At 42.0% G+C, this 27,804-nt stretch overlaps 1 protein-coding gene and 1 long non-coding RNA gene across 3 annotated transcripts; both read left to right on the top strand.

The window, feature by feature from the left end:
• The first annotated feature begins 217 nt into the window (after positions 1-217).
• LOC101169203 (keratin, type I cytoskeletal 18) lies at positions 218-3,818 on the top strand. Its single transcript, XM_004070281.5, has 7 exons — positions 218-686; positions 1,499-1,581; positions 1,650-1,806; positions 1,900-2,064; positions 2,146-2,271; positions 3,310-3,533; positions 3,646-3,818. Exons 1-7 carry the CDS (start codon positions 300-302, stop codon positions 3,773-3,775), a joined length of 1,272 nt encoding a protein of 423 aa, XP_004070329.1. The 5' UTR covers positions 218-299; the 3' UTR covers positions 3,776-3,818.
• Positions 3,819-10,707: 6,889 nt separating this feature from the next.
• LOC110015325 (uncharacterized) lies at positions 10,708-26,007 on the top strand. 2 transcript variants are annotated; one of them, XR_013657103.1, is made up of 4 exons: positions 10,708-11,670; positions 14,825-14,978; positions 20,896-21,042; positions 22,151-26,007. It is a non-coding gene; the product is annotated as an uncharacterized LOC110015325 (long non-coding RNA). The 2 variants fall into 2 exon arrangements; XR_002290503.2 differs by lacking the exon at positions 20,896-21,042 and having other exon boundaries at positions 10,714-11,670.
• Positions 26,008-27,804: the final 1,797 nt, after the last annotated feature.

The raw sequence follows: 27,804 nt of genomic DNA, 5'->3' as shown, positions 1-27,804 counted from the left end.
ATTTGATGACACAGCAATTAGAGAGCTGTTTGCGTGGCGTTTCCATAGACCAAGGTAATTTACTGCAGGAAGCGCAAGATGGTGGCACACCTTTTTGACTTTGACTCTTAGAAAAGTTGGACAAAGTCTAACCAGAGGGGAGAAGATAGTAAAAATGCAATATAGATAGGATAGGAGTGGCAGGGAGGAGTGTGCATTCAGTTTGGTATTTAAGACCCGAAACTCTTCTCTTGTTCCTCACTCTCAGCGACCGTACCCTGTTCTTCTGTTCTCCACCAGATTCAGCGTCCCCAACAGACATGGAGTCCATGCTAAGACGACAATTATCTGACAGATCTCTGCCCGGAGAGACTACCTATGCCTACAGCGTCACTGGGGGTGCAGGAGGCCATGGCACCAGGATCTCCTCCACTACGATGGGCTCATGGAGTGGCAGGAGATACAGTGGCAGTGGGCATGACTACCACTCTGTGACCGGCACTGGCAACCTGGCCATCGGGAACGAAAAGGCAACCATGCAACACCTGAACGACCGTCTGGCATCCTACCTGGAGACGGTGAAGAAACTTGAGAAGGAAAACCACACTCTGGAGATCAAGATCAAGGAGGTCATTGATAAGAAAGGCCCGCTGGAGGGGAAGGACTACAGCAAGTACAATGCCACCATCACGGAGCTGAGGGCCAAGGTGAGCCTGACGTGTACCTACTGATCTGCCTTCAGGAACATGCTTAACGCAGGTTCATGAACATACTTTTAGCATTTGGTGTTCACACTGGACTGTCTCTACTCAACACTAGCGCCTGTACTCAAAGTTGGAAGAAGCTTGGTGTGAAACGTCAAAGTGGTGCTAATCTGGTGAATCTTTCTCCTGAATTTTCTTTCACAGCTCAATTTTGGTATATGAAAAACAAAGTGTCATAGAAATGATATAATAATAACTTTTTCATCAAGACAATTTTCAAAGAATTAAAAGGGATTCAGCCAAAAGTAAAATCTGAGAACCTGATTGATCAAAGTTCACCTGGTTTAACTTTCAACGTGCATTCAGTTGTGCACGTTTTGTACGTAGAGCCCAAAAACAAACTAAAAAACCTTAGTTGTGACGTGTCAACATGTGAAAGCTTGATAAACGATAAATGTGCGTTTTCATAGACTTTTCTTGGAAGTGGTCACGAACATGCTTTGTCAAGGCCAGGCATCATTCTTTCTTTAGATCACAGTCTTTTCCTGTCAATTACTAGTTTTTCTGGGAAAAAACAGAGTGAGAACAGAATCATGAACCAATCATCTAACAGAGTCATACATCTTAGTAAATTATACATTTTTATTGTTTATGGTTGTGTCATGCTTGTCTTTACAACTCTGACAGCGTTAGCAGGACTGCAAATGTTTATGAGTCATAAAAAGTCATTTTCTGCTATTTTTCCACCTGAGCAGTTCATCAAAGAGAAGACCCCACTTTCACAAACAATAAAAAACAATCTCATTTCATTCTAGATCCTTGACATGTGCAAGGGCAATGCACAACTCTCCATTGCCGTTGACAACGCACGTCTGGCTGCAGAGGACTTCAAAGTCAAGTAAGCTGAATGGCTTCAAAGTTAAGACATGGACTTGGTTGGTGTCTGATGGAGGCTTGTGTTGGTAGGATGGAGTATGAGCTGTCAATGCGACAAACAGTGGAGGCAGATGTTGCCAGGCTGAGGAAGATTCTGGATGAAACCAACGTCCTCCGTATGCACCTGGAGGGTGATTTTGAGTCTTTGAAGGAGGAGCTGATTGTCTTGAAGAAGAACCATGAGAAGGTGGGTAAACCAGATCCTACAGGTTAAACCTTTAAAACAAAGAAATCTGCTGCCCGTATTTAAACCACTCACTGACTGATTTCTTCTCAACAGGACATCACTGAACTTCGCACACAGATCACACAAGCTGGTGTCTTCGTGGACGTCGACGCCCCTAAAGGTCAAGACCTAGCTAAGATCATGGAGGAAATGAGGGCAAAGTATGAGAAGATAGCACTAAAGAACCAGCAGGAAGTGAAAGCATGGCACGAATCTCAGGTACTCTACAATTTATCTGAGTTTTTGGGACTTTAGGTTGAGTTTTTTAAGTACCATGTGTGTTCTCTCTTTTTTGTTCAGATGACTGAGGTGCAGGTTCAGGTAACCGAAAACACTGTAGCTTTGAAGGAGGCCACAAGTCTGATGAGTGAAACCAGGAGGAAACATCAAGCTCTCGAGATTGAACTTCAGTCCGCATTAAGTCTGGTGAGAAATCTGCTGGTTTGGAGTAAATAATTCAACTTGGAGAGAAAACTGTTAACTAATAAGATTTTAAACTACTCAAGAAGTAGTTTAAAAAGTGGTTAGAGAAAGTAGAGGTAATTGTGACCATTAATTACTCAAGTAAGAGTATTTAAAGCAAACTGAAAATATTCCTATGAAACAGAGAACGTTGGATTTATTGCATAATATTTAACAATTAAAATGGGTAGACAAATATATAAAATTACATGATTTTTTCTCAAGAATTTAATTTTGCAAAGTACATTAAGTTAACTCTTGCACATTTTATAGCCCTAAAAACAATATTAAGACGATCCCTCATGTGTAGAGTAGGCAGTACCAAAAAAAAAAAGAAAGATATTACCAGTTGTTACTGAGGAAGAGTACTTGTTCATTATCACAAATCTATTAAAGTATGACCTAATACATGGCTGGTCCTGCAGTGGTTGACAGTAATGTTGTGGTTTAATGATTACTTATCTTTTTCTTAAAACATCAACTGTAGGTTTAAATATTGGAGTTCCTCAGGGCTATATCATAGAACCTTTCTTCTGAGCTTGAACTTTGATTTTTGTTTTTTACATATTAACACAGAAAGTAAAATTGTACGCTGATGACAGAGTAATTTATGTTGGTGGCATAAACTGTGAAGAACCTGATCTGAAGCGCTTCAAATTTGTATTTTAAACTCACCTTTAATTTTATCAAGTCTGTTTCAGGAACAAATAATTGAATGGGGTTTACATCCTTTGACACTACATGGCAAATATTTGGAGACTTAGATAAAAATCTGCAGCTGCATGTGAACTACAGGAAAACTGTTTGTCAATTTTTTAAGGAGTCTTTTTCACATTTGCTTGATAGCATTTCAGTGTGATTCCAAAAAATGTGTACAATGTCACAAGTCTGTAATGACAAAAACACTGAAAGACTGAAAGACTGAAAGCTTCAGCTGGAACTTTGATGCTAGAGCATCACATAAAAGAAACGTCACTTCAATTCACCTGCATGTCTTGACAGATAGAAGCTCTGAAGGCCAGCCTGCAGGATGTTGAGATGCGTTACAGCATGGAGTTAGAAAGGTACAATGGGATCATCATGAGGCTACAGGAAGAGCTGACCAAGATTCGCAATGAGATCCAGCAGAGCGGAAGGGAGTACGAGCTGCTGCTGAACATTAAGGTGAAACTGGAGGCCGAGATCGCAGAGTACAGGAGGCTGCTGGAAGGAGGGGGTGAGCTGAAGTGAGTATGAGGAGCCACCAAGTACATGAGCATGTTTCCATGTTTGGTTTGTTCCGTTTACCTGAATGAAAAATGCCTTTGTTTGACGGGTTACCTCTTGTTGTTTCACTAGACTGGAGGATGCCGTCGACAAGAAGAAAGTCCAAACCAAAGTGGTGACCATCACTCAGACTTTGGTAGATGGAAAGTTGGTGTCAGAGAACAAAGACGTCAAATCCGATGAGAAAATTGTCATTAGTTAGAGTGAAAAACAAAGAGGAAGCAAAAATAAAAAAGTACCAACAATCTGTTTACATCTTGTGCTTTGTTGATAGACGTAACACCATCATGACAGTGAGAATGTTACGTTTTCCATATTTGTTTGTTATATTACAAAATGTGTCATTTTGCCCACATCCCTCATCAATCTATTCTAAACCATAGCAGCTCCAAGTCATGTTTCCACTACCTCCTTGCTTTACAGTTGATCAGTGGTGGGGAGTGCATTTTACACCAAGCTCTCCAGCGAACTTTGTCATTTTCAAATAAATCCGCCTCAAATTTCCATCAATATGATGCCACAACTCAGAAATCCACACAGAATTCCATTCAGACGGTGGATCAATGCAATATTACCTGAGAAAGAAGCACCTTATTTTCACAACCATGTAAAGTCGCCAAAATACTTTTTAGTCAACAAAGTTGTCACCAAATCTGTGCTCTAGAGGTAAAAAGGTTTGTTTCAATAACATGTGAATTGTCATTTTTTCATGCTTGCAAAATGGCCATCCCACTGCGTCAGAATCCGTTGGTTGACATTGATTGTGTAAAACACTACTGTAAAGTGTTGCATAATGGTGCAAAGCTGCTTTTCTCAGTTTCAGAATCTGTCTGAATTACATTAATTTCGTAAAACGGTTGAAGAATTACGGCAATTCAAAGAGCGTGAACACTGGAGCTGAAACTTTGTTGTTTAAGGGTTAAAACCCAAATTCTGCTCATAACACAAAGGCAGTGGACACACAAACACACACACACACACACACACACACACACACACACACACACACACACACACACACACACACACACTGATGGCTGGCTGGCATTCAGCCATCCTCTCCAACCTTGTCCAAGTTTGTAGAGAGTGCAGGAAATTCTTTGGGCTTATGAGAAGTTCACATTCTGACCTGTAATTCTTCAACTTTCTTCCATTCTAGGCAGGGCCCTGCCGTTCCCATGGGCCGTCCAGCCCAGACACCCAAGTCCAGTCCTTTATATCCAAAACTATTAGTCATGCTGATTACCGTGGACCCTACTGGACAAGCTAACCTCTTGTAGTTAGAGTTATTGCGTAACTTTTGGTCTTTAGGCTGTCATGCATTACAGATACGGGCTGCAGATTTCTTTGTTTTATCCGAGAGCATCTTTTTTTTTTTTAGGATGTTTGCATCAGGAAAAGTTCCTCATCAGTGGAACACATTCAGACAGATGCAGCATTCCTCAAAAAGTTTTGCAAAGACCTCTGACAGCCAATCACTTTTGCCCAATTTTGATTGCCCCGGGGCAGTTGTGTAAAGTGTGTGCGTGACATTTCTGGTATCAGGGGGCGACTGTTGTAACTTGGACGGTCATAAAACTGCCCTTCCAGGACCTCCCCCACCTCCCGCCCCATGTTCAGCCATGCACTTATTATTAAAGTCTAACTTAGCAAACTGGAGAAGGAGAGAAAAGGAGGGATGCTGGGATTGTATGAGGGAGAAAGCAAAGACCAGCTGTGCACAAAGAGCCCTTTCTGCATGCCAGTAATACCTCTGTGGGCCCCAAAGAGCACTTTCCGACAAATTCCTCGGTATTAGAGGCTGATGCTCTCATAAAACAACTGAATATTATAGAATTTTGTAATTAAAGCAATAAAAAGTTTTGCTATCAACAAATAAAGGCAATAAAATTAATCAAATGTAACATTTGTCACATAAAACCTTTTTGTTGTTGCATTCATGTTTTTTTATGTAAAGAAAAGTTCATTTCTTTATAAGTTTACCCGGCATTTATGAGGAGAACATTTTCAAATGTCACCATCAAAGGATTTTGTTGCACGAAGACTTCATTAAAGACGTTAAACCTCTGTGGACGTGAGAATCTACGGTTTCCATCTGGATGTTTGACATTTGTTCATCGCATTTGACCCATCGCCTGGGGATGCGGTGGAATGAAGATACAGCTGAGCTCGGGGATTTTTCCCCCTTTAATCCAACGTCTTTTGATTTTTGAACAGGGAGGGGTTGGGCCTTATTGATTTAATTCAATTCAATTATGTTTATATAGCCCAATATTACAATAATAGTCGTCTCAAAGGGCTTCATACTGGTAATTGTGTAAGAATATGAAATCACAATGAATGCACACACGGGGTGTGCACGGGGTGTGCACGTGACGCCCGTAGGATGTTCACAGAAAACTAAACTCTGATTGTCTAGATTTTAACAGTCAGGCTGCTCGTCCGGGACGTGCACTTATCACGTGAACAGTATTAACAAGCTCCCTACGTGGCTGAAGAATTAAGGGGGTTAAAAAAAGATAAATCTGTCTCCCCTACCTCCCCGTCACTTAACACAGGGGTTTGTAACCGGCGCCTCTGGAGCCACATGCGGCTCTTTCATGCCTGTGTTGCGGCTCTCTGTGTTTTTGTAAAATAACTATCATGTTCTAAGATTGTCATGGTGCCTCAGGCAGTGCGAGCAGGCAGGAGGAAGAGAGCAGCGTGAACGCGCAGAGGGGGCGTGGCTGTGAACGCCAACCAGAGTCTGTTTATGGGATGGAAAGTTCTTCTAAAAACGACAGTCAGTGGCAATCTCATAGGGGAAACATGAGCGCAAAAAAAGGTCTTTTTTTTCCCCCCGTGGACTAAGACCACCCATTTCTGCCAGATTAATTACATTTGCGTTAGGGCACCCCTACTATCCTGTCACCTTGCTGCTACGATGACCGTATGTTGCGCTGTCTGTGTAAAACACGCTGGAGGGGGGGGGGGGGGGGGGTTGCACGCGAGGGAAAACAACGAACAGGTAAAGAGGCGGGGGCGGGGCTTAGACTCACCATTTATGATTCCAGACAAACTAACAGCTGCTTCCTAATAAAAAATAGTAGTCATCCATAAAATTAATATAATTTATTGAGTTTACTGGATTTAAAGGCAAAATAAGTAGACAGGAGTCTGCATCAAAGTGAATTTGTTTCCATCATCTCACTCATCTTAACTCTGGGTGTTTGACAGACTGAAAAGTCTATTCAAGGTTGTGGAAAACGGACAAAAGATCAAAGGAAACGTCACGCTGAAAAAGAATTTAAATAAATAATTAAATAAATATCCTGACAGCATTTTGAATCAATTCAAGTATTGCCAAATGAACAATCGCGATACATCGGCAAAAACGTTTTTTCTAACACATCTAGTGTTGCGGCTCCCTGTGCTTTCATCTCAGTGGGAAACTGATCCAAATGGCCCTTTGAGAGGTTCAGGTTGCCGACCCCTTCACTTACCCTGACGTGTTGTATAAGTGTCTGCTTTGACCTGTCGCTTGCAGCATTCCCGTGTAAAAAATGTGCTTGGACATTTTCTCTCATTGATTGTCTACAACTGCAGACAGCCCGTATTCATCCATAACGGAAGCTGGGACTAAAGCTTTATGTGGTGGTTTCACTCAGCTTGGGATTTGCTTTTTAAAACAAAATTCTAATTTTGTTGAAACAGATTTTTAAAAGACGCCTACTGCAGCTCTGTTATGTGTTGCTACAAGTCTGCAGAAACAGATCTGTGGGATAAGACTTAAAGTAAATGTTTGACTGAGATACGGATGTTTATTCCAACCGAGAGAACTCTAACAAAGCAAAGGGCTGATGAAGTCGCCAAAAATGCTGAAAAATTCACACGTTGGACCACATGGAGCACAGCGTGGTGAACGTTCCCTTTAATTAGGGCTAACGAGCACAGGCCTGGAAACATTTATCAGCTGTCAAAAATAAACAGCTCAGGGATTTATCAGGAACTTTCTCCAAGCAGCCATGAGTCAGAGACTAACTTCACAGGAGCCGTTTCATGTCTTCCCCTCCCCGATAATAAAGCATGCATCTCTCCCACACATGAGCTGGGGATGTGTCCCTCGACCCCACACATCTGCAGGGTGTGCCCGGTGGGAGTCAGTCATGCAGAGCACCCGGTTTACTGGACCTCCTCCCAGTGGTCGCTAAAGTATGGAGGGTTGGTTGGGGGGGGCGTGGGGTGAATCCGAGTGAACGTTTCTCAGCAGAAGGAGACCTTTGGCCTCCAGATGAACTTCACACTTGACCCATGAATGTCACCTTAAAGGAATTGTGGGAAGTAAACCACCAGTGTTTTGGGCTCTGCGAGGACTTCAGACGTGGTCAGCGCGGTGACCGCAGAGGTGACACAAAGGTGACAGAGGAGGGGGCGGGGCCACAAAGTTAAAAAGAGCTGATTCAAAGTGAAAATGAAGAACAGCCAGGAGGAAAAATTCTACGTGGGAGAGCAGAGCGAAAGGAGAGGCCAAGGGGGGGAGGAGAGGCCAGGTTAAGTAAGAACCGGGCAGCAAGCCACTACTGCCGCCCCCTTTCCCGCCACCACCCCCATACACAGAACCGCTGTGTGTGTTTGGGGGTTGGATGGAAATCCAAGGCTCGCGTCCCAAACTGAAAGGCTTCATTGGCTGAACTTGACGAGTGACTCACTCGTCTGGTTTCTGTGGAAACTCTAACCAAAAAAAGACTTGGTGACCAAAAAACCCAGAGCCGCTCTCTCAATGGTGGGGGAGATGATTGGCACCCGCCCTCTTGCCAAAAATAAAGCTGTGCGGATGAATCCGGCCTGAAACATCCAAGGTGGAGTTCGTGGAGTTAAAGCAGCCTTTGTCCCTTCTTCTCTCCTTCATAGACGGTAATGCTGTTATCTGGAAGCACTTCTATTAACCTTCACATTCTTTGAATGAGTAACACGCTCACATTCCCCAGCAGAGGGAACAATGCAGCTCTGTTCAGAGCTAAAACAAAGTTAAACCACAAAGATTCTGTTTTTATCTTTTTCTATTCCATTTTTCTCTGAATAAAAGATTCGACGTGAGCCGACTGCAGAAACTTTCAGAGACAGGAGAGTTCCAGCTCAACACGGGGAAAAGCTTTTCATTTAGCTTCTCTTTCCTCAATATTTATCTACTGTTATTACTTTTTAGTTTTAGTTTTCACGCTTCTGAATGAATGTATGAATGAATGAATGATGAATGAATGAGTTTTCACACTTCTGTTGGTTAAATAATTTTAGAAACTTCATTCAACTTCATTTTATTTTTCAAAGTATTGAAAAAATAAGTCAAATAATAATTTTTCGGTATATTTTCAAACTGATGAACCGAATTTAGACCATGCTGAGGGTGAATACTCCATTCTGATTGGCTGCAGGGTCTGTTATAAAGTGACTATGGAGACTTAAAGAGGAAGTTCCGGTCGCATGGCCTGAATATTCTAGATCAGCGGTCTGCAATCTGAGGCTCCGGAGCCACATGTGGCTCTTTAACCCCTAAATTGTGGCTCTCTGGTTAAAGAAAAATAAAAAGGATTTTTATTTGGAAAAAAAGTAACTGTTAAATAAAAAGTAAGCAAGTCGAAATAAAAAAAATAAAAATAAAGTAAACAAATAGCTAAAGGAAAGTACATTTCACAAGTTGAGCAAAAAAAATTTAAAGATTTTTTTGTGCAATTTAGCACAGAAAGTCAATCAGAGGTTTGTATGCACAACTAGAATTGATTCGCACTGGTGTTTCTAGTATTCAGGGATTTTTAGTTTTTTCTTATGGTTCAAAAAGTACAGTATGGGTCAGGGAATTAGCTCTGATTTAATTTTGGATAGTTAGATTTACAATTTCCTTGCTGAGATGCACCAAAAATGGTCAAATAAACTGCATTGAAATGATCCTATCTCACGCAGAATGTCTTTTATTTTGAAAGGAAGTCACATGAATCTCTGTCAAAAGTTATAGACCGTTTCATATTTTGGAAAGATTTTCCTTGTTTTGTCCTTATGCCCAAAACAACAGTATATTTTTTTTATCCCAATAGTAACAATAGCATAAATAAAGATCAGTATCTTATTTAAGACTTTCTGGCACTTACTGGGTTGTGGTTGGGAAGAATTTAACCCAAATGACTCTTAAAGTGTTGACGGTTGCAGACCGCTATTCTAGATTATTCCACTGCGGCCTAAACGCCAGTTGGTGAACAGAGCAACCGAAACTTGAAAAGTCTATAGCATCACTGAGAAACTTATACAGTATTTTGGGATTTGAACACATTACTATGTTTGAAAGACGCAAATATAAGAAACAAAGAGACCAAAAAAGTTGGCAAGTTACCATGTTTACATCAGTAAATTTTTGTCAGAGAGAAGATGAAACGTTTTTAGCTTCATTGATTGACTTTTCTTCTCATTTTTACTCTATTTATCTCTTTTTTTAATTCCACTTTACTATAACAACTAAATATCTAAAGAGCTTTACTTTGCTTGTTATAAAGTGAAATGTTTTTTAAGGAACCTTCAGCTTTATGAACATTTTTCAGAATGAAACAGAATCTTTTCTGTAAAACTGTCAGAGATTCAGATCAATGATCATCCAGGAGTTTTGAACTTTAGTCAGACACTTCCTGGAAGCACATCTCATCGTCTCCGATGAAAAGGCAACAAATCAAAGTACAGCATATTTTTTAGCATTTTTAAGCTTAGTTTGTTCCTTTCTGAACGGCCTTCTTCCATGAGAGGAGGATGGTCGCTGGAGAAGCTCTGCTCAGATGTCGTCTCTGCACTGGAGCGCCACACAGGTCAAAGGCACACCTACACAGGTCATCGGCCTCGGCTTTGCTGACAGACACTTCAGCGTAACTGAAGCCTCTGAAAGTTCGAGTGGGAAATCTCTGTCAAAATAACTGAGGCAGAAAGGCAGAACTGAGTCGAGTGCAAAACTGCTGTGACTAATCTCTGAGCAAGAATCACTTTTGTTCTGTTAGAGGAAGAACAGAAAAACATGTTCTTTCTGCCAAAAAAAAAAGTTGATCCAGATTATCCCACCCACAATATTTCCAGGACTTTCCACAGAAAATTAGAGAGTCTTTGCTCCATTTGGGCTTCTATTTTTACAGACGTCAGATTTAATGAAAGTAAAATACTTTAAATAGAACATTTTCTGCCTGGTGATGCTTCTTTTTTTTTAAAGTAAAATAAAAGTCTGTGGTTTCTCTTCCCCATTTCTTCCTACATGAAGCCGTTTTTCCAGCCGCTCGCCTTCTTGTTTCCAGCAGCGTTCAGGGCAAAGGAAAGACGGCAGCCTGAGGACTCAGGAATAGTTTGTCTTTGCCGTCCATGACAGAAAAGCTCAAATAAACACTTAAAAAAATGCTAAAAGCCAAATCACTGCTCCTTGGGAAAGCACTAGCAGTGTTTCTAAAAAACAAGTCTGGCCAAGTGAAAGCTTTCTTAATCTCAACAGGAAACGTGTTGGCTGCTTCAGAAACTCTCCAGAGTTTGATAAAAATCAAAGTAGCAGAGACGTTCCCCTCAACTGCTGTGACGGCTGTGGGTTGAAGATCCCTTTAAGATACTCCATAGTTTTTGTTTGGGGTTGCGTTACCGTAGTAACGGACTTCGTACAGGAAGCAGCCTACCTTTATTGGTTTATTTAGTTTTAGAATAAAAGTACCCAGAAACAGCTGGAGCACACATGGAGAGGAGGACAAAGTAGGTCTTTGTGTCTGACTCCTCATCTTTGCTGTCTGGGTTTGGCTGAGCTCGTCTGCGAAACGGTCTGTCAGAATCTATGTGGATCCTCAGGAGAACCAGAACTGGGCGGAGTTTGGTCCTCACACAGACGTCAGGCAGCAGGACTCACAAGTTCAGAAATACTTCATGCTTTCCTGGATGATTTGTGTTGGATTGCACAAACCATGTCAGGTTTTATTATCTGTCAGCAGCCCGAGGTCCGTGGCGACATTTTCTTTGGCACATTCTCAGGAGGAAATGTCGTTTCTGAGGGAGCCGACGGGGAGACGGGAAGCTGCAGCCCGCCTCTCTGCTGCCGGGGCGCCGCTGCAGTTGGAGGTCTGTTGTCGACCCCAGATTCAAAACTCAATTAAACTCAACATAACTGGAAACAAAAGCACCAATTTAAATTAAATTTATTATCATAATCCTGAACTTTTAATAATATTTCTATGAAAACAGACAATATCTTCCACAGCTTAAAGACCCACTCTGATGAAACTAGAGTTTTTGGTGTTTTTAATGTGTCCTTCTGCCTTTTTTCTGATGATGAAGGACAAGAAGAAAGAAACGTCAGCTTTAAATTGGATATCTACCGTTTTAAAGCTACATTTGGGGGTGCGAGGGGCTGCAAACAGATGGATCATAGGTTTTGTTTTGTTTTTGTTTTGGGAATCGCTCAATAACTCAGTGCAGTGTCATTTTCCTTTTATTTTCATTTGCTATTATTTCATTGAGTTTATCAAAATATATTTAAATTTGTTGCTTCATTTCCTTTTCAATTAAGTTTTTTCTGAATCTATTCTTAAAAATAAAATCTTTTCCTATGGGAATGTTCTGCTTTTGTTTACCACCTATGTTATTCCTTCTGTTCTTTTGTTTTCGTAACCAAACACAGGAAATCAGGAAATTCTGTCCATGTCTCTTTCACATTATTTGCAAAAGTCCTTTCACAAAAATGAAAAAGCAAATGAAATTCTTGAGAAGTCATGCTCTCAGAAGGAGTCAAAACCTCTGGTTTTATAAAAATGAGTTCATCAATTAACCCTTTTATCCAGGGGCCTGTTTCACAAAGGAGGTTAAGTGTAAACTCTGAGTTCACAAACCCGGAAATCAGGGAAACCCTGGGTTTTCCGTTTCAGAATCGGAGGTTTGTCAAACCAGAGAAAGCAGAGTAAGTCAAACCCGTTTCTGAAAGAGAGTTAACTTTTACTCGGAGTCAGTATCCATGGTTACTTATGCTGTGAACCTAACCTGGTCGGGAGCAGGTTTTATTCTCCAAACTCGAAGTTTTTGCCGGTCCCCTCCCCTTTTTAAAGACGAAGCACTATATTTCGCTTCAACCTTCATTGCCCACATTTCCGTCACGCGATCTAAGTGACAAGAATGGCTTGTCCTTTTTTGGAGGACCCAATAGATGAGGAGGCTGCATTAATTCGTAGAGAATTACATTTACGTCGTACGAGGATTTTGAGACCTCGACTCGATGTTTTGTCATTTCCCCATACGTTTTTGTTTGAGCGTTACCGTTTTTCGTTGCAGTCAATTACATATACAAAATGAAAACAACATTAGGTCTTGCTATGTAGATGTTTCATATGTCAAATATTGTCAACAAAGCCTACATCCATGACATGCTCACATTTGACCTGATTGAATTATGTTTTTATACTTCATTTTTAGCTGCTGCCATGTTCTTTAAATTCCTGCAGGATTGCATCTACATGAAAATGAAATCAGGGACATTGAATTAGATTAATGTAACAATTACTTTTTGGAAACACAATTTTCCAGCACTGCTTACTTTCTTAATCCCATATAAACCTATACCACTTGATCAATACAGGGGTAGTGTTGCAGCGTGTGTGTGCTGAGCGGGGTGCAATCCACGAGAGACAAGGGGAGGGGCGATTGCAGGTGCAGATGGGGGGGGGTGGGGTGAGCACGGATGAGGAGGACGGAGAAGGTGTCATTCCCAGAATAACTGTTTTGGAGTCATTCTTATTCCGCTCTGGAGGTTGAGGGTTTCCAACGGGAAGTGAACCCCGAAGGAGAATTCCCTTCAGCCCTGAAGGAAATCTCCCCTGCGCTTTTGACCACGCACGGTCGGAAAGACGAGAGAAAAGAAGGAAGTCTTTGCGCAGCGAAAGGTTCAACAGTAGACAAAAGTTCACTTTTAAAAACACAATTGCATGTATTAATATTAAAATGACCAACGTTTGCTAGAGGGGAAGGTTAACAAAAAAGTCCTCTAAACATTACCGACGTTAAATGCATTTTCCCCCAGATTGGTTCTGTGCACTATGCAGCATTTCATGCAATTACACCAGGAATAACACTTCAAAAGTACACCTAAATATCACCATTTTTTATTTCACACCTTACGCTATTTAAAAAGTTATTACAGTCAATATTTATAACAATGATTTAAATGCAAACTTAGGCATTAACTTGAGCAGCTATGTTTTCCACGCTAACTGTCTCTGTTTTGCAGATGCAGCGGTGTTGCTTTTCTTCTGGAATATGTTCTCATATTCACTGCAACTCTGCAGCAGCACGTCAAGTTCAGCTGGCGAAAAATACGCAGACCTCTTTGTTTTCACGGTTGCCATGGTGACTCGTGATATCTGCGCTCCATTGATAATGGCTTCTTATAGACGCGGTGCGCACGCTCACCTCCGAATCAGTCCACTCAGAGTTGATTGATCTAACGCGGATCAGCTGCTCTGAAACTGAAAACTCAGAGTTGTCAATCTCTCGATTGACCAACTCAGAGTTCAGGTTTGACCTCAGAGTTGGTTGAACCTCCTTTGTGAAACAGGCCCCAGATGAGCCAAACAGCAGAATCCGCCGCTGGGTTCTCTAAAGTTTGGCCAGTTTTGGCTCAGGTAGAAATGATGCAGCAGAATTCCTCCTCACAGATGTTTGCTTTGGCCCCTGTTTGCTGCATTTTGACCAAAAAAGGGCTGGAAGGCAGCAACCTCCTCTTCCCCACACATGTGGAGGGTTGCAAATTGCTGCTAAGGGTCATCAAAGGAGTTTCGGGTCAAAATTTGACACTGGCAAAACAGGATGGAACATAAAAAAATAACTAAATCCGCTCCATGAAACCTCCAGGACAGCTTTGCTTTTAGTGGTTATTAAAGGATCTCGCGAGTTTCATGACGTTTTCATAACATGACGTTTACAGTCGAAAAAGTAAAAGGAAACACATTAAGTGATCTTCATCTTTCAATTCACATCAATGATAACCTTCAGTGTCAGGCTAATCCAATGTGAATAAGTTGTAGTGAAAAAGGAAGAAATCCAATTGGGCTTAGAAAGTTTGATCACAGCTTCCGCTCTTGGCTCTGAACACGACTTCTCCCACTAGTGGCTGCAGAGAGCGCTGGACTTCCTTCAGCCAACTCAAATGAAAGCAAAAGCACCTTAACAACTCTAAAATACTTAGTCTGGATTTCAAAGAATGTGCTGCACCTTCTTGCTCTCACAGATTTCCATCCTCCTCCGTCCACATCCCAGGACCGGCACTCAGGCCTTATAAGTTCAGGAGAGCTGTTTTTTCTATTTATCTCCTGGCAGACGCAAAGAACTGCTGGTTTGATGACGGAAGAGACATTTTAATTTCCTGCTTTGATGGACGTCAAGTAAGTTTCTCAACCACTTTTTATGTGGCTTCCCTCCAACAAACACCATAAAACAAAGTCATGAAACCCCTAAAAGAGGAGCAGACTGTGACTACAGTTTTTCACATCTAAAAAATGTTTTCCTGCAACACAGACTTATATAATTGTATGTACCTCATTTGTAAAATCTTATTTTTTAAACTGAAACATTTACTTTTAATCCAATAAATTCATATTTTTCATTAACTTGTGGTATAGCAAAAAATAAGAATCCATGTTGTTCTTCAATGAACATGACAAAAATAGAAAGAATTCAGATTATAATTCTTATATTGACAAAAATGGGTTTTATTAAAAAGAATTGGTAAAGAAAGTGAAAAAAACATAAGAAAAACTAAATGTCCACTATTGATTGGGTCAAGTATCAGTGGAATAGACAGCTGACTGGTTTCCTTTGATCCAGTCTTCTTCTTCTTTCTCTTTCGGCTTTTCCCATCAGGGGTCGCCACAGCGAATCATCCTTTTCCACCTCACTCTATCATGAACATCTTCTACCCTAACGTTAGCCAACTTCATGTCCTCTGTTAAGACATCCATATATCTCCTCTTTGGCCGTCCTCTTGCCCTCCGGCCAGGCAGCTCCATCTCCAACATCCTTCTACCAATATATCCACTATCCCTCCTCTGAACATGTCCAAACCATCTCAGTCTGGCTTCTCTGACTTTGTCGCTAACACAGGCAACATGAGCCGTCCCTCTGATGTACTCGTTCCTTATCCTGTCTAACCTGGTCACTCCTAAGGAGAACCTCAACATCTTCATCTCTGCTACCTCCATCTCAGCCTCTTGTCTTTGTCTCACTGCTACCGTCTCTAACCCATAGAGCAGAGCTGGTCTCACCACTGTCTTGTACACCTTTCCTTTGAGTCTTGCTGGCACTTTTCTGTCACACAACACTCCTGACACTTTCCTCCAACCGCTCCAACCTGCCTGCACTCGCCTCTTCACCTCTTTTCCACACTCCCCATCACACTGAACTGTTGACCCCAAGTACTTAAACTCCTGCACCTTCTTCACCTCAGTCCCCTGTAACCTAACGCTTCTACCTTGATCCTTCTCGTTCAGACACATGTATTCTGTCTTACTACGACTGACCTTCATACCTCTTCTTTCCAGAGCAAACCTCCACCTCTCTAGCTGTTCCTCCACCTGCTCTCTACTCTCACTGCAAATTACAATGTCATCCGCAAACATCATTGTCCAGGGAGATTCCTGTCTTACCTCGTCTGTCAGCCTGTCCATCAGCATAGCAAACAAAAAAGGACTCAAAGCTGATCCTTGGTGTAGTCCCACCTCCACCTTGAACTCCTCTGTCTGACCTACAGCACATCTCACCACCGTCATACTTCTCTCATACATGTCCTGAACTACTCTGACATACTTCTCTGCCACTCCAGACGACCTCATACAGTACCACAGCTCCTCCCTCGGCACCCTGTCATACGCCTTCTCTAAATCTACGAACACACAATGCAGCTCCTTCTGACCTTCTCTGTACTTTTCCATCAACATTCTCAAAGCAAAAATGGCATCAGTGGTGCTCTTACGGGGCATGAAACCATACTGCTGCTCACAGATCTCCACCTTCTTCCTAAGCCTGGCTTCCACTACTCTTTCCCACAGCTTCATTGTGTGGCTCATCAACTTTATTCCTCTATAGTTGCTGCAGTTCTGCGTGTCACCCTTGTTCTTAAAGATCGGAACCAGAACGCTTCTCCTCCATTCCTCAGGCATCTTCTCACTCTCTAAAATCCTATTGAACAACCTTGTTAGAAATTCCACTGCTGTCTCTCCTAGGCACTTCCATACCTCCACAGGTACGTCATCAGGACCGACGGCCTTTCCGCTCTTCATCCTTTTCAGAGCCTTCCTAACCTCATCCTTTCCAATCTCTGCTACTTCCTGCTCCACAACAACCACATCTTCCTCCCTTCTTTCCCTGTCATTTTCTTCGTTCATCAGCTCCTCAAAATACTCCTTCCATCTTTTCTGTACACTCTCTTGGGTTGTTAGCACCTTTCCCTCTCTGTCCTTAATCACCCTTATCTGTTGCACGTCCTTCCCATCTCTGTCTCTCTGTCTGGCTAGCCTGTACAAGTCCTTCTCTCCTTCCTTTGTGTCTAACCTGTCATAAAGCTCATCGTAAGCTTTCTGTTTGGCCTTTGCCACCTCTCTCTTCACTCTACGCTGCGCTTCCTTGTACTCCTGTCTACCTTCCTCAGTCCTTTCTACATCCCACTTCCTTTTAGCCAACCTCTTCCTCTGGACGCATTCCTGTACTTCCTCATTCCACCACCAAGTCTCTTTACCGTCTTTCCTCTTTCCAGATGACACACCTAGCACCTTCCTACCTGTTTCCCTGATAATCTCTGCTGTAGTTTCCCAGTCCTCTGGAAGCTCATCCTGACCACCCAGGACCTGCCTCAACTTCTGCCTAAATTCCTCACAAGTTTCTTCATTCTGTAGCTTCCACCACTTGGTCTTCTTTTCTGTTTTCCCTCTCTTCTTCTTCCTGACCTCCAGAGTCATTTTACACACCACCATGCGGTGCTGTCTGGCTACACTCTCTCCTACCACCACTTTGCAGTCACTAACCTCTCTCAAATGGCCTCGTCTACATAGGATGTAGTCCACCTGAGTACTCCTACCTCCACTTCTGTATGTCACTCTATGTTCCTCTCTCTTCTGGAAGTAAGTGTTGACTACAGCCATTTCCATCCTCTTCGCAAAGTCCACCACCATCTGTCCCTCCAGATTCCTTTCCTTCACACCAAACCTGCCCATCACCTCCTCATCACCTCTGTTGCCCTCACCAACATGCCCATTAAAGTCTGCTCCAATAACAACTCTCTCTCCTCTGGGAAAACTCTCTATGACCTCATCCAACTCACTCCAGAATCTCTCCTTCACTTCTAACTCACAGCCAACCTGTGGCGCATACCCACTGACTACATTCACCGTCACCCCTTCAATTTCTAACTTTAGGCTCATCATCCTGTCTGAGACTCTTTTCACCTCTAGAACACTGTTTACAAACTCCCCCTTCAGAATCACACCTACCCCATTTCTCTTCCTATCAACACCATGATAGAACAGTTTGTATCCTCCTCCAATACTACGTGCCTTGCTGCCCTTCCACCTTGTCTCCTGCACACACAGTACATCTACCTTCCTTCTCTCCATCATGTCTGCCAGCTCTCTGCCTTTCCCTGTCATTGTGCCAACGTTAAGAGTCCCTATTCTCAAACCTATGTTCCTGCCTTTTCCCTTCTCTCTCTGGCCACGGACCCTTCTGCCTCCCCTCTTTCTTCCACCAACAGTAGTCAAATTTCCACCGACACCCTGTAGGTTAACAGCATCGGTGGCGGTCGTTGTTAACCCGGGCCTCGACCGATCCGGTATGTCTAAAGTGTGGATGATTCGCATGGTTATTTTGGCAATTTTTACGCCGGATGCCCTTCCTGACGCAACCCTCTCTATTTATCCGGGCTTGGGACCGGCACAGAAGTTACTGGCTTGCAACCCCTGTGGCTAGATTTTCCTTTGATCCAGTAAAGAAGAATATCAAAGTGTCATCAGCAAAATGTTGGACATTTATGGAAAATTCAATCATTCATAAAAAATGTAACCAAGCTAAGAGCCACGTGGTACACCACGACTGCTGAAGTTGATATAAAACAAAACGGACATATAAATTTAGTACAAATGTATTTCACCCTTTAACACCAGAGCTGTTACCTACAGCAAAATAACACGCTCTTTGAATTATTGTGACTCTTTGACCATTTATGCACTAATGCAATTCCAACGGATATGGAGCGGAAATCCAACACTTTACATAAGTCCAGTCAGTAAAGTGTTGCATATCAGTGCAAAGCTGCTTTTCTGGGCTTTGATGGAATTATGCAAAAAGTCTAAAGCTACGTACACACAGGCCCTTGACAACTGGCATTCGAGCAACCAGTTTCAGAGAGAAGTCTATGTAAAAACCCATAAAACTGCTGTTCTGGCTTCAGCATTTAAAGCTCTTGTGTCCTTTCATTGCTACATAATTTTTTAAGTTTGTTTTCGGGCTCTACAGTACGGCGTTGCTGAAAAATCAACCAGTTCAACCCATTGAACTCTCAGCGGCTTGAACGTCAAGCAGTTGAACTTTGACCAATCTGGAACTGGGATTTCGTGTCAATGTATGAGTACAGTCCTTTTCGAGACCTGGAAATGCCAGCCAGTTTAAATTTGAGAAATTAATAATTGCAGTTTGGGCCCGGTGCAAATTATGTGAAACCAAGTCTTTCGTGTATTGGAATTGAGCTGTGAAAAAAAAAAGCATGAAATAACATTTGCACCATTCCAATATTTTGCACCAGGCCTCCTCCAACAGTAGCGGGTGGACATGCACTGTTGAATAGTAAAAAAAAAACAAAAGAAGAAGAAACCCCCTCCCGAAGCTCCCTGTTTGTCCGGTGTGAACACCGTATGCTAAAAGGAGCATTTGGAGCGTTCTTTTTTTTTTCTTAACCTGCCCTGTCCATCAGCTGGGCAAACAGATGAGAGCTGAAGGCCTCTTGTGTTGGACATATTTTACTTTAACAACAGGGGTTCTAAATCTTATGACACACCAGAGGTATGTCTGAATAAATTCCTTTTCAAATTAAGACCAAACTTTATTTATTTTAATCGTATTTGAAAATATTTTGTGTTAGACCGGACGGAAAAGGAAAGGAGGGAAGAAGAGAGAGGGATGTTAGAGAGAGGGGGGTAGGAGGGTGATGGGGGGGATCATGAAGCAGCACAAAGCAACAAGTTGCTGGATGTTTATCATTATGGTCAGGTTCAGATATAATACCAATCTAGAAGGGGCGGGGCCTGTCCACACACTCAAATGTTATAAACATACCTGTTGGCTGCAAAAAATATTCACATGTCAACATGGAGCGTTCTTAATCGCGCAACACCTGCCTGGTGTGAACGTAGCAAAAAAAGGGAAGATAAGCTAAAGCTGCCGAGTTAAGGGCCATTAACGCTTTCTTATCTGCAGCGCTAATAACCTCCCTGTGCTAAAACACAGTGACTTGTCTTCTTCAGGTATCTAAATTTGCAAGTTTTTAGTCAAAGGTTAAAAACCCCAAAAGACTGGGTCCAACATCCAAATTTGGTTCTTAACAGCTTTTAGGAACAGTAAGATGCCATAATCGGATATTGATAAATCATGTAATAAAATGGTTACATCATAACGGGGTGGGATTATATATGTTCGCTTCCTTCCACTCCCTTTCAAGCAATATTTATTAATATGCCTATTTATCCTAAGTTTGATTAGTTACTGTATGAATGTATAACTGATGATTGTATTGCTTTTGTGTATTATTTCTATTTGATTGCTTGAAATAAACCATTTCAAATCAAAAAAAATAACAGCTACAGATTATTCTTTCATTTTTAAGCAACAAGCGTCTTTCTACATTTATAACTGAGCATCAGATTTTAAAAAGAGGATGTATGACATTCATCCAATAATCTGATTATCTTTGTTAGTATGAATAAGTACATAACAAATAGAGAAGGAAGTAGAGCGGCTGTAGCCGCATGCAATTTCATAGTAAAAATGTACTTTATGTGAAGACAATAAAACCTTCAATCATGAGCTGAGATCATATTTACCCAGCTGAACCTAGAGATAAAAAGTGCGAGTGTTTACACTCCCCTGTTGGTGCAACAAATCAGGGGTTTCAATTCTTAGTGGTTTGTTTGAACTGCGATGACGTCCGCCTGTCAAGAATGAAATAATGACATAAGCTTTGTTAAATCTCTGCAAATAATGAGCTCATCTCACTTTGACATCAGAAGGGAAACTACAGTTCCATGTGTTTTTCTTCAGCTCCTGGTTTCAGGTCGCTGATGTCATCTTTAAACAGAGGATCAGCTGCCAAAACGTCCAGCCGCTCCGCCTTTGACTTTACTGCTGCACAGATTATAGACTGTCCTAACTGTTTTAGGCGGTTGTTACGGCCCGGCGCTCTCAGAGGTTGGTCTTAAAGAGAAGCAGAAATAAGAGAGTCTCCGTGAATGGGAAGTCCTCATACTGCTAGCCCTGATTTGTGTTTTTCTTCACGCTGAGCTGAGCTGAGCTGATGTCCAGTTATTTGCCAAACTCCTGAAGTAAAAAAACCTGGAAGAGGTTGGTGGGAGTGCAGGAGTAAATCTCAGAAAGTGTTGAAGATAAGGGAAAGCTATAATTATTCTAACTGCTCATTAAAATGAGTCAGCATCGTTGTGAGCATTGCAATTAAATGCTTCAAGTGGCGTCTAATGAAAAGGTAAACGTCCCAGCAGGGAATCTTTGCACAAGTTCAGCCGGCATGAAAACGCAGAGTGCTGAGAGATCAGCTCCTGAATGTTCCCTTATGTTTGCATTTTGAAATAGATATTTTGCATTTTTTGCAAATGTAACTGACGGTTAGTCTTTGACGTGCAAAATAAAACAAAGTAATGTTGTTGGCTCTGCAGAACCTTTTTCACGTTTTATGCTAAGGAACTATTGATTTTAAATCTCCATTTGGTTAGATGCTATAAAACATTAAACCCATTGTTTTCCTGTTTCTCTTTATTTATTATAGTATCTTATCCCATTTTTGCCACTTAAACCCTACAAATTTCAGCTGTTTTAACCATTCAACTGTTAAAATGTTCAGTTCTTTCAAATTTTTCCAGCTATGACCGTTGGTCCTTCAAAACCTTGAACTTTTCAAGATATTCCAGGATTTTCAGGATTTGTGCCTTCATTGAAATACATGGGGAATCCTTGGTGCAAAATCTCGCTGGTTCGATACCCACCGCTTGCATTTTTCACAGAAATATATTTTTTATTGTGCTGTTTTCACTTTATTTATGGTCAACTGTGATCATTTCTTTATATATTTATTTATTTTCGCCAATTATTACCCTTTAAGTTTCATTTTTAGTCAGCAATGAAGAATTTAATGCTTTATTTTATTCTGGAAAAATACAGCTCCTTCTAGTTTGCTGAACTTGTGACTCCCATCATGAATGATGGAAAACGTCTTTGTAAAAATGACTCTTTTACTGCATATATAATTCACACGTTTACTTCCCTTCTCATTATTTCTCTGCAGTTGTAAAGTCGATCGTGCATTCCTGCCGGCAGCGTCCTCTGGCCCAGATTCATGTTTACCCTGTAAATGCAAAGAAATATAATTCAAAACAAACGTCCGTGCAGCCAGAAGAGTCAAACAGAAGATCACCTCCTCCCATCGTCCCAGTCCAAACCTGAGCTTAATCATCATGTTTGCTCTGCCAGATGCTGCTGTTCACAGGCTCACCATTCATTTCTGCAGAATAAATGGGAGTCTCTATAGATTCTGTCACTTTTATGAAGATGTAAACACCAATACAAGTTTGCTCTTTAAACAAGGCTTCTCATATTCATGTTCCAGGGTAGCAAATGGTAACAAAAGCAGCTTCTGTTGTTTCTCAGCGTCAGACGGTTGGCCTGTCAAAATTGACCTGGGAGGTGCAGCTTCAAAGACCGCGCACACATCACACGTTGCAATGGATTGTGGGTTGTTCAATGGGAATTAAATGTATTGTTTCTCGTTACAGTAATAAACGAACAGGACTGAATAAACGCATTCTTTAATTTTGTTGAGACAGCTGACTACCTGGTTAACCGTAAAGCTGCAGGAACAGTTTCCCTGATCATTTCTCCACAGTCCGTTCTCCCTCCGCTCTGCTTTCAGAGCAGCAGTCTTACGTAAAAGGGGATAAAGTGGTCACATGTATTTCCAAAACCCCCTGAGATCAGATTCCGCAAAGATTCAGAGCCTGCAAACCCAAGAGTCCAAAAAGGCCATTCTGCCAGGAGCTCATGAGGCTCTGAGTCATAATCCCACAGCAGGAAGGGCCGGATGTTTGTCTGCTGGAGAGAAAAGCTTTGAAATAAAGGGAAAGTTGATCACTGAGGAGTCTAGTGACATACTTTTTCTCCGGTTTTCCTCCTACCTTTTCACTTTCAAATTTCACAAGGTTTTTGGTCTGAAACACTGGCTTTAACCCTTGTGCTATCCTATGACCCCACCCTTACATTGACATGTTCTCCCTACCATGACAAAGATGGATAAAGGTGGAAAGATTTCATGTAATCCATGGACACCAGTGAAGATCTCAAATCATTGAAGAAAAAAGGTTCAGAGCACTGTCTAGTGGGTCTAGATGACCCAACTCCCAATGTTAAAGTGCCTAGGATAGATAGCACAAGGGTTACAGAAGCAGGAAGGATTACTAGATTTCTGAACGCTGGATGACTGAAAGACAATGCTCAAAGATCTGACAGATTTAGGATAAACATTGTTTTTGGTGTTTGGACAGTAAGGAGGTCAGGCTGAACGCTGCAGACAGATAACTCAGGCTATGAACAGGTGTTTGTCTTTGATTTGGAGAACACAGAGCAGCTGTCACGATGACACTCATCCCAGTTTCTCCAGCAGGAAAACAAAGGAAAAAGAAGAAGATGTTCTTCTTTTTCTTTAATGAACAACTTTTTTACTGGTCCCGAAGTGGTTGGCTCTCAACGATGGGGAGGGGAAAGGTTAGGCACCAATAGTCCCACCTACAACAATTTCAAATGAACTACTGCTACTGTGCAGAAACTTTGTCCTGGAAAACGACCACATTAATCCACACAGAAAAAACATCCAGAGGCCGTAGTGCAGCATGCAGGGCATCACTGTAAAAAATGCAGCAGGTGAAAAGCATGATGGGAACACAGGAAGGTGGGGCAGGGTGTGAGCGCCCTCAGATCCTTGGTTTTCTGGACCTCCACTGCCCAGCAGCAGCTCTTCCTGTTTTATTTTTTAAAGTTGCGTGTTGTGTTCATCTTCACTTCCTGTTTTCCGACTATCTCAGCTTCTGTCTCTCCGGGTCGCTGGTTTCCTTTGTTCTCTGTCATCCAGTGTGTTTCTGCGGGATCTCTGTTGTCTTTGGCACTATCACTTTTGTTGTCCTTCACTTTCATTGTTTAGAGGCTGAAAATCTCTGACTTCATCACCACATAATTAAATCCGCCTGTTTGTGAGGATCACACAGTGTCGTTGGTGAGCGTTTGTTGGGACAGCTGCTTCTCCCTCCACTTCATCAGGCCGTGCCAAACAGACCCAGCATGTCCTCCAGAGTCATTCACCGTCTTGTGCTAAAACGAAAAACGCTAAACTGAGCTGTTGCTGACACGTCTTTATTAGGCAGTGGTGACTCAAAGAGCATGAATGGATGTCATTTTCCACAGCAGAAGTCGGCTTTCATCTCCTGTATGTCTCTGGATGGAACTCTGCCTGACAGGCTTCTGGAAACGATGACGGAAGAGGCGAAGCAGACGGATGAGCACACAACTGTGTAAAACCATCGACTCTTTCCGTGATTCCAACTCCGCAGCGCTGGATGACAGAGCAGTTAAAGTCCCACTCTGCTTATCTTTTCATCTAAAAGTGGTCTTTTATTAAGGATTAAGCCGTTGTCATTTTCTAGGACAGACTTTCTTGCAAATGAGGCAGGAGTTCATTAAAAATGTGCCTCAAACGTTCACACTGCAGGGCTTAATGCTCAATTCCGATTTTTGGAAAAAATCCAATTTTTTTGCAAGGCCGTTCACATTTCCAATTAAATGCGAATTTTTGTGATCTCCTGTGTGACCGTGAAATGACCCAGAAGTGACCCTCATGCACAGAAGAGTACTCAACGGTGAACGATGTAACTTGTTGTTTGCAGACGTAGCTAACGTTAGCAATGCATGTCAACAACAGTGTTGTCAACAGCGGAGCTCTTTTTGCATTATTACATTTATTTTCACAAAGGAGCCAGCACAATTGCAAACTTCTCATTTTAAGAAGGCATTGGAGCCGGGATCGTCTGTACCCACTGTTGTGGAATGGGGATGTTTATGTGCTGCGCGCGTGTAAGAGACAGGAGAGAGCGCGTGCAGCAAGGAAGAGAATGAGGGAGGTAGTGTGGGAGGGAGGAAGGAGAACGATTTAAAAAAAAAAAAAAGCTTCCCCCAGAATAGATGCCATTGACTCTTTATTAACCCGCTCTGGAGAATCTGAGGGTCCGAACGGGGAAGTGAACCCCGGAGGAGGATCCGCCTTCGGTCCCCCGTGCTTCTGACCACGGTCGTAAAAGGAAAAAAAAAGGTTCAACACCACGCTCAGCCATTTCGCTGGAAATATTTTCAAAAACCGCCCGGTTGCGATAAGAGCCCTGGAGTTTGGCCTGAACACAGCTGTCACCCCAAATATTAATCCAATCGGTGACCTCACTTACCTTCCACTGACTGGTCTCAGCAGCATCGTCTGCCATGGTTGATGTTTATTTTCTCGTCCCGCCTACTTCAATGCAGAATGATGACGTTTAAAGCATATCGATGACGTACAGGTCGGATTCATGTGGCCTAGCCGTTCAGACTTTCAAAAGATCGGATACGTATCGGATTCAGGACCACATACCCTGAGTCGCATTTCAAAAGATCGGATCTGTGTCGTTCAGACTGTCATGAAAAGATCAGATAAAGGTCGCATAGGGTAAATATAAATCAGAATTGGGTCGTTTCAGACTGCAGTTTAAACGTGACCTAAGTTCTGGGTGGAACTGTCAGCATGGAGCAACCCCGCCCCCACTTACAAGCACCATTCTGTTTACATGTTCTGCCACTAGCTTACAGCCCCTTCCAACCCCAACATAACATGCAACAAAAATGGCGAACAATAATGAAGCTATCCAGTCGAACAGTTTAGATCCAGATTCCTGCTCAGACGAGGAAAACAAAGACGTTCATGGATCTATTTGTCTGCTAGTGGATGCATCAGAATGGAGCAGAGCAGGAAGTCTGTGGCCCGCCCAGCCTATTTTCTGTGTCGCAAATACCATCTTTTTCAAATTGCAGTTTTCCTTCTGCTCCTGATTCCCAACAAAAGAAAAAATACAACCTTGAGCTAAAGTTGCTTTAAACATGTCCTTCATCATCGGAAAAATGCCACAAGAACAAGTTAAAGACACCAAAAACACAATTTTGCATCTGATAGGGTCTTTAAAAAAACGTGTATTTTGGCACAAATTAAAATTCCAACTTAAAATTCAGGTCCTGAATTAGTCGACTCCAATCTCGCTGGAGTCTGTTAAAAAATGTTTGGTTTTTTTGCAGTTATGAGTGAGAAAACTATGAATTTTCTACCATCTGTGCCATCCGTCCGACCAAATTTAACCTCAGAGTTTTTGTCAGTTGCTGGACCTTCTGTCATCTCTTTGGAAACCCTCAGACTCTGGACGGTTGTCCATCTTCCCTGCAGGCCGTTTCTCGTGTTTTTGAAGGAATTCATGGAAACTTTCCAACGTCAACAGCTGGTTTTTGTCATCAAACAGGATCTCAATCTTAATTCAAATTCCAAAGTTTGACTAAACAACATTCATTCAGTTGTGTGTTTCTCAGAGTTCATTCAACTTTCAATACACCCCCTTCAATATTTAAACTTTAAACTCCCTGCTCCTGATAAGACTTAAGAACAGACAACAGAAAGTTCATGTTTAACTATTTATGGAGAAATGACTGGCAGCTTAAAGGATTTGTCTTGATTTTTTTTTTTACTTCTCCTAAGCCATTTTAGTGGCGGCTTAATGCTCAGGTGTGTGTTTATGCTTTCAGGTGTTGCTGAGGTGCTTGATCAGAAATAACGCTGTAAGATCCTATCATCCCAGACAGAAAGAGTCTGAAGTCTGGGAACATTCTTGACGGTCATTGGGTGTAAAGTCCACAGGAGCTCGGGCCGGCTAGAATGTGAGGGGGTGTCAACACCTAACTGTTTGGGGCTTTCCATCCCTTCCAGGCTTTGCTTCTGATGACCAAAAAAACTGCAGTGTAGGATAAAAATTGGCTTCCTCTCACTTTTTTTGCCTCCCCCCCTTTCCGGTTTGCCCTCGTGTTGGCACCCTCATAGGTGGTTTAATACTGACGTGTGTTTCCATGTACACAAGCAGCTTTTGTGGCAGAAACCAGACAGATAAGGGTTGTGTTTTAGGCACAGCAGCAGGTCTTTGATCTGCTTTGAAGTGACTTTGCTCAACAGTCAGCTGCCTTTCATCCATGTGTGCTTATCCCAATTCATACAGAGAGACACAACTGTTGCGTGACAATGAATGAGGCAATGAGCTGGGAGCCTCGCCTCCTTTTTTACACATTAAAACTAAACTTTTTGCTAGAAATCTGATTTAAATGTGCTGAAAGTTTGGGAAACTTATCAGTTTTCACCCAACTAAACACTGTGCCTGCACTGCCTCCTGGTGGATTCTGGGGGAAAAGGCAGACTCTGCTTTTGTTCGCTTCTTTGTCTGCACTGCCCCCTGGTGTTTTCTAAGTGAAAACACAGAAATTCCTCTCTGGTTTCACTAGTCTCTGTAAAATGTGACGAGTCCTGTTGGCTTTTATTTATTTATTTTATTATTGCTGTTTTTTACACTGTCATGCTAGTGACAAACAACATCTCGTCTCACCCGTCTTTGCAAATACTGTGTGTGGAATGACAATAAACCAATCTTGAATCTTGAATCTCTCTTGGCTTCAGATGAAAGCTTCGTTGCAGGGATTTGAACGAACTGGAGACGATTCAATGAATTAAAATAATCCAAAAGTGAAGGATAAACACGAGATCAGACCTAAACTTTACTTTTTCACATTTCTCAGGTAAAATTACCTTCCTTTAATGATCTGCTTTGTTGTCTGTCCAAAAAT

The sequence above is a fragment of the Oryzias latipes genome, chromosome 7, assembly GCF_053564925.1.
Source record: "Oryzias latipes strain Hd-rR chromosome 7, Olatipes_Hd-rR_3.1".
NCBI lineage: Eukaryota > Metazoa > Chordata > Actinopteri > Beloniformes > Adrianichthyidae > Oryzias > Oryzias latipes.
Note: the sequence above shows the minus strand (reverse complement) of the source record. Positions and strands in the feature narration are given on the sequence as shown.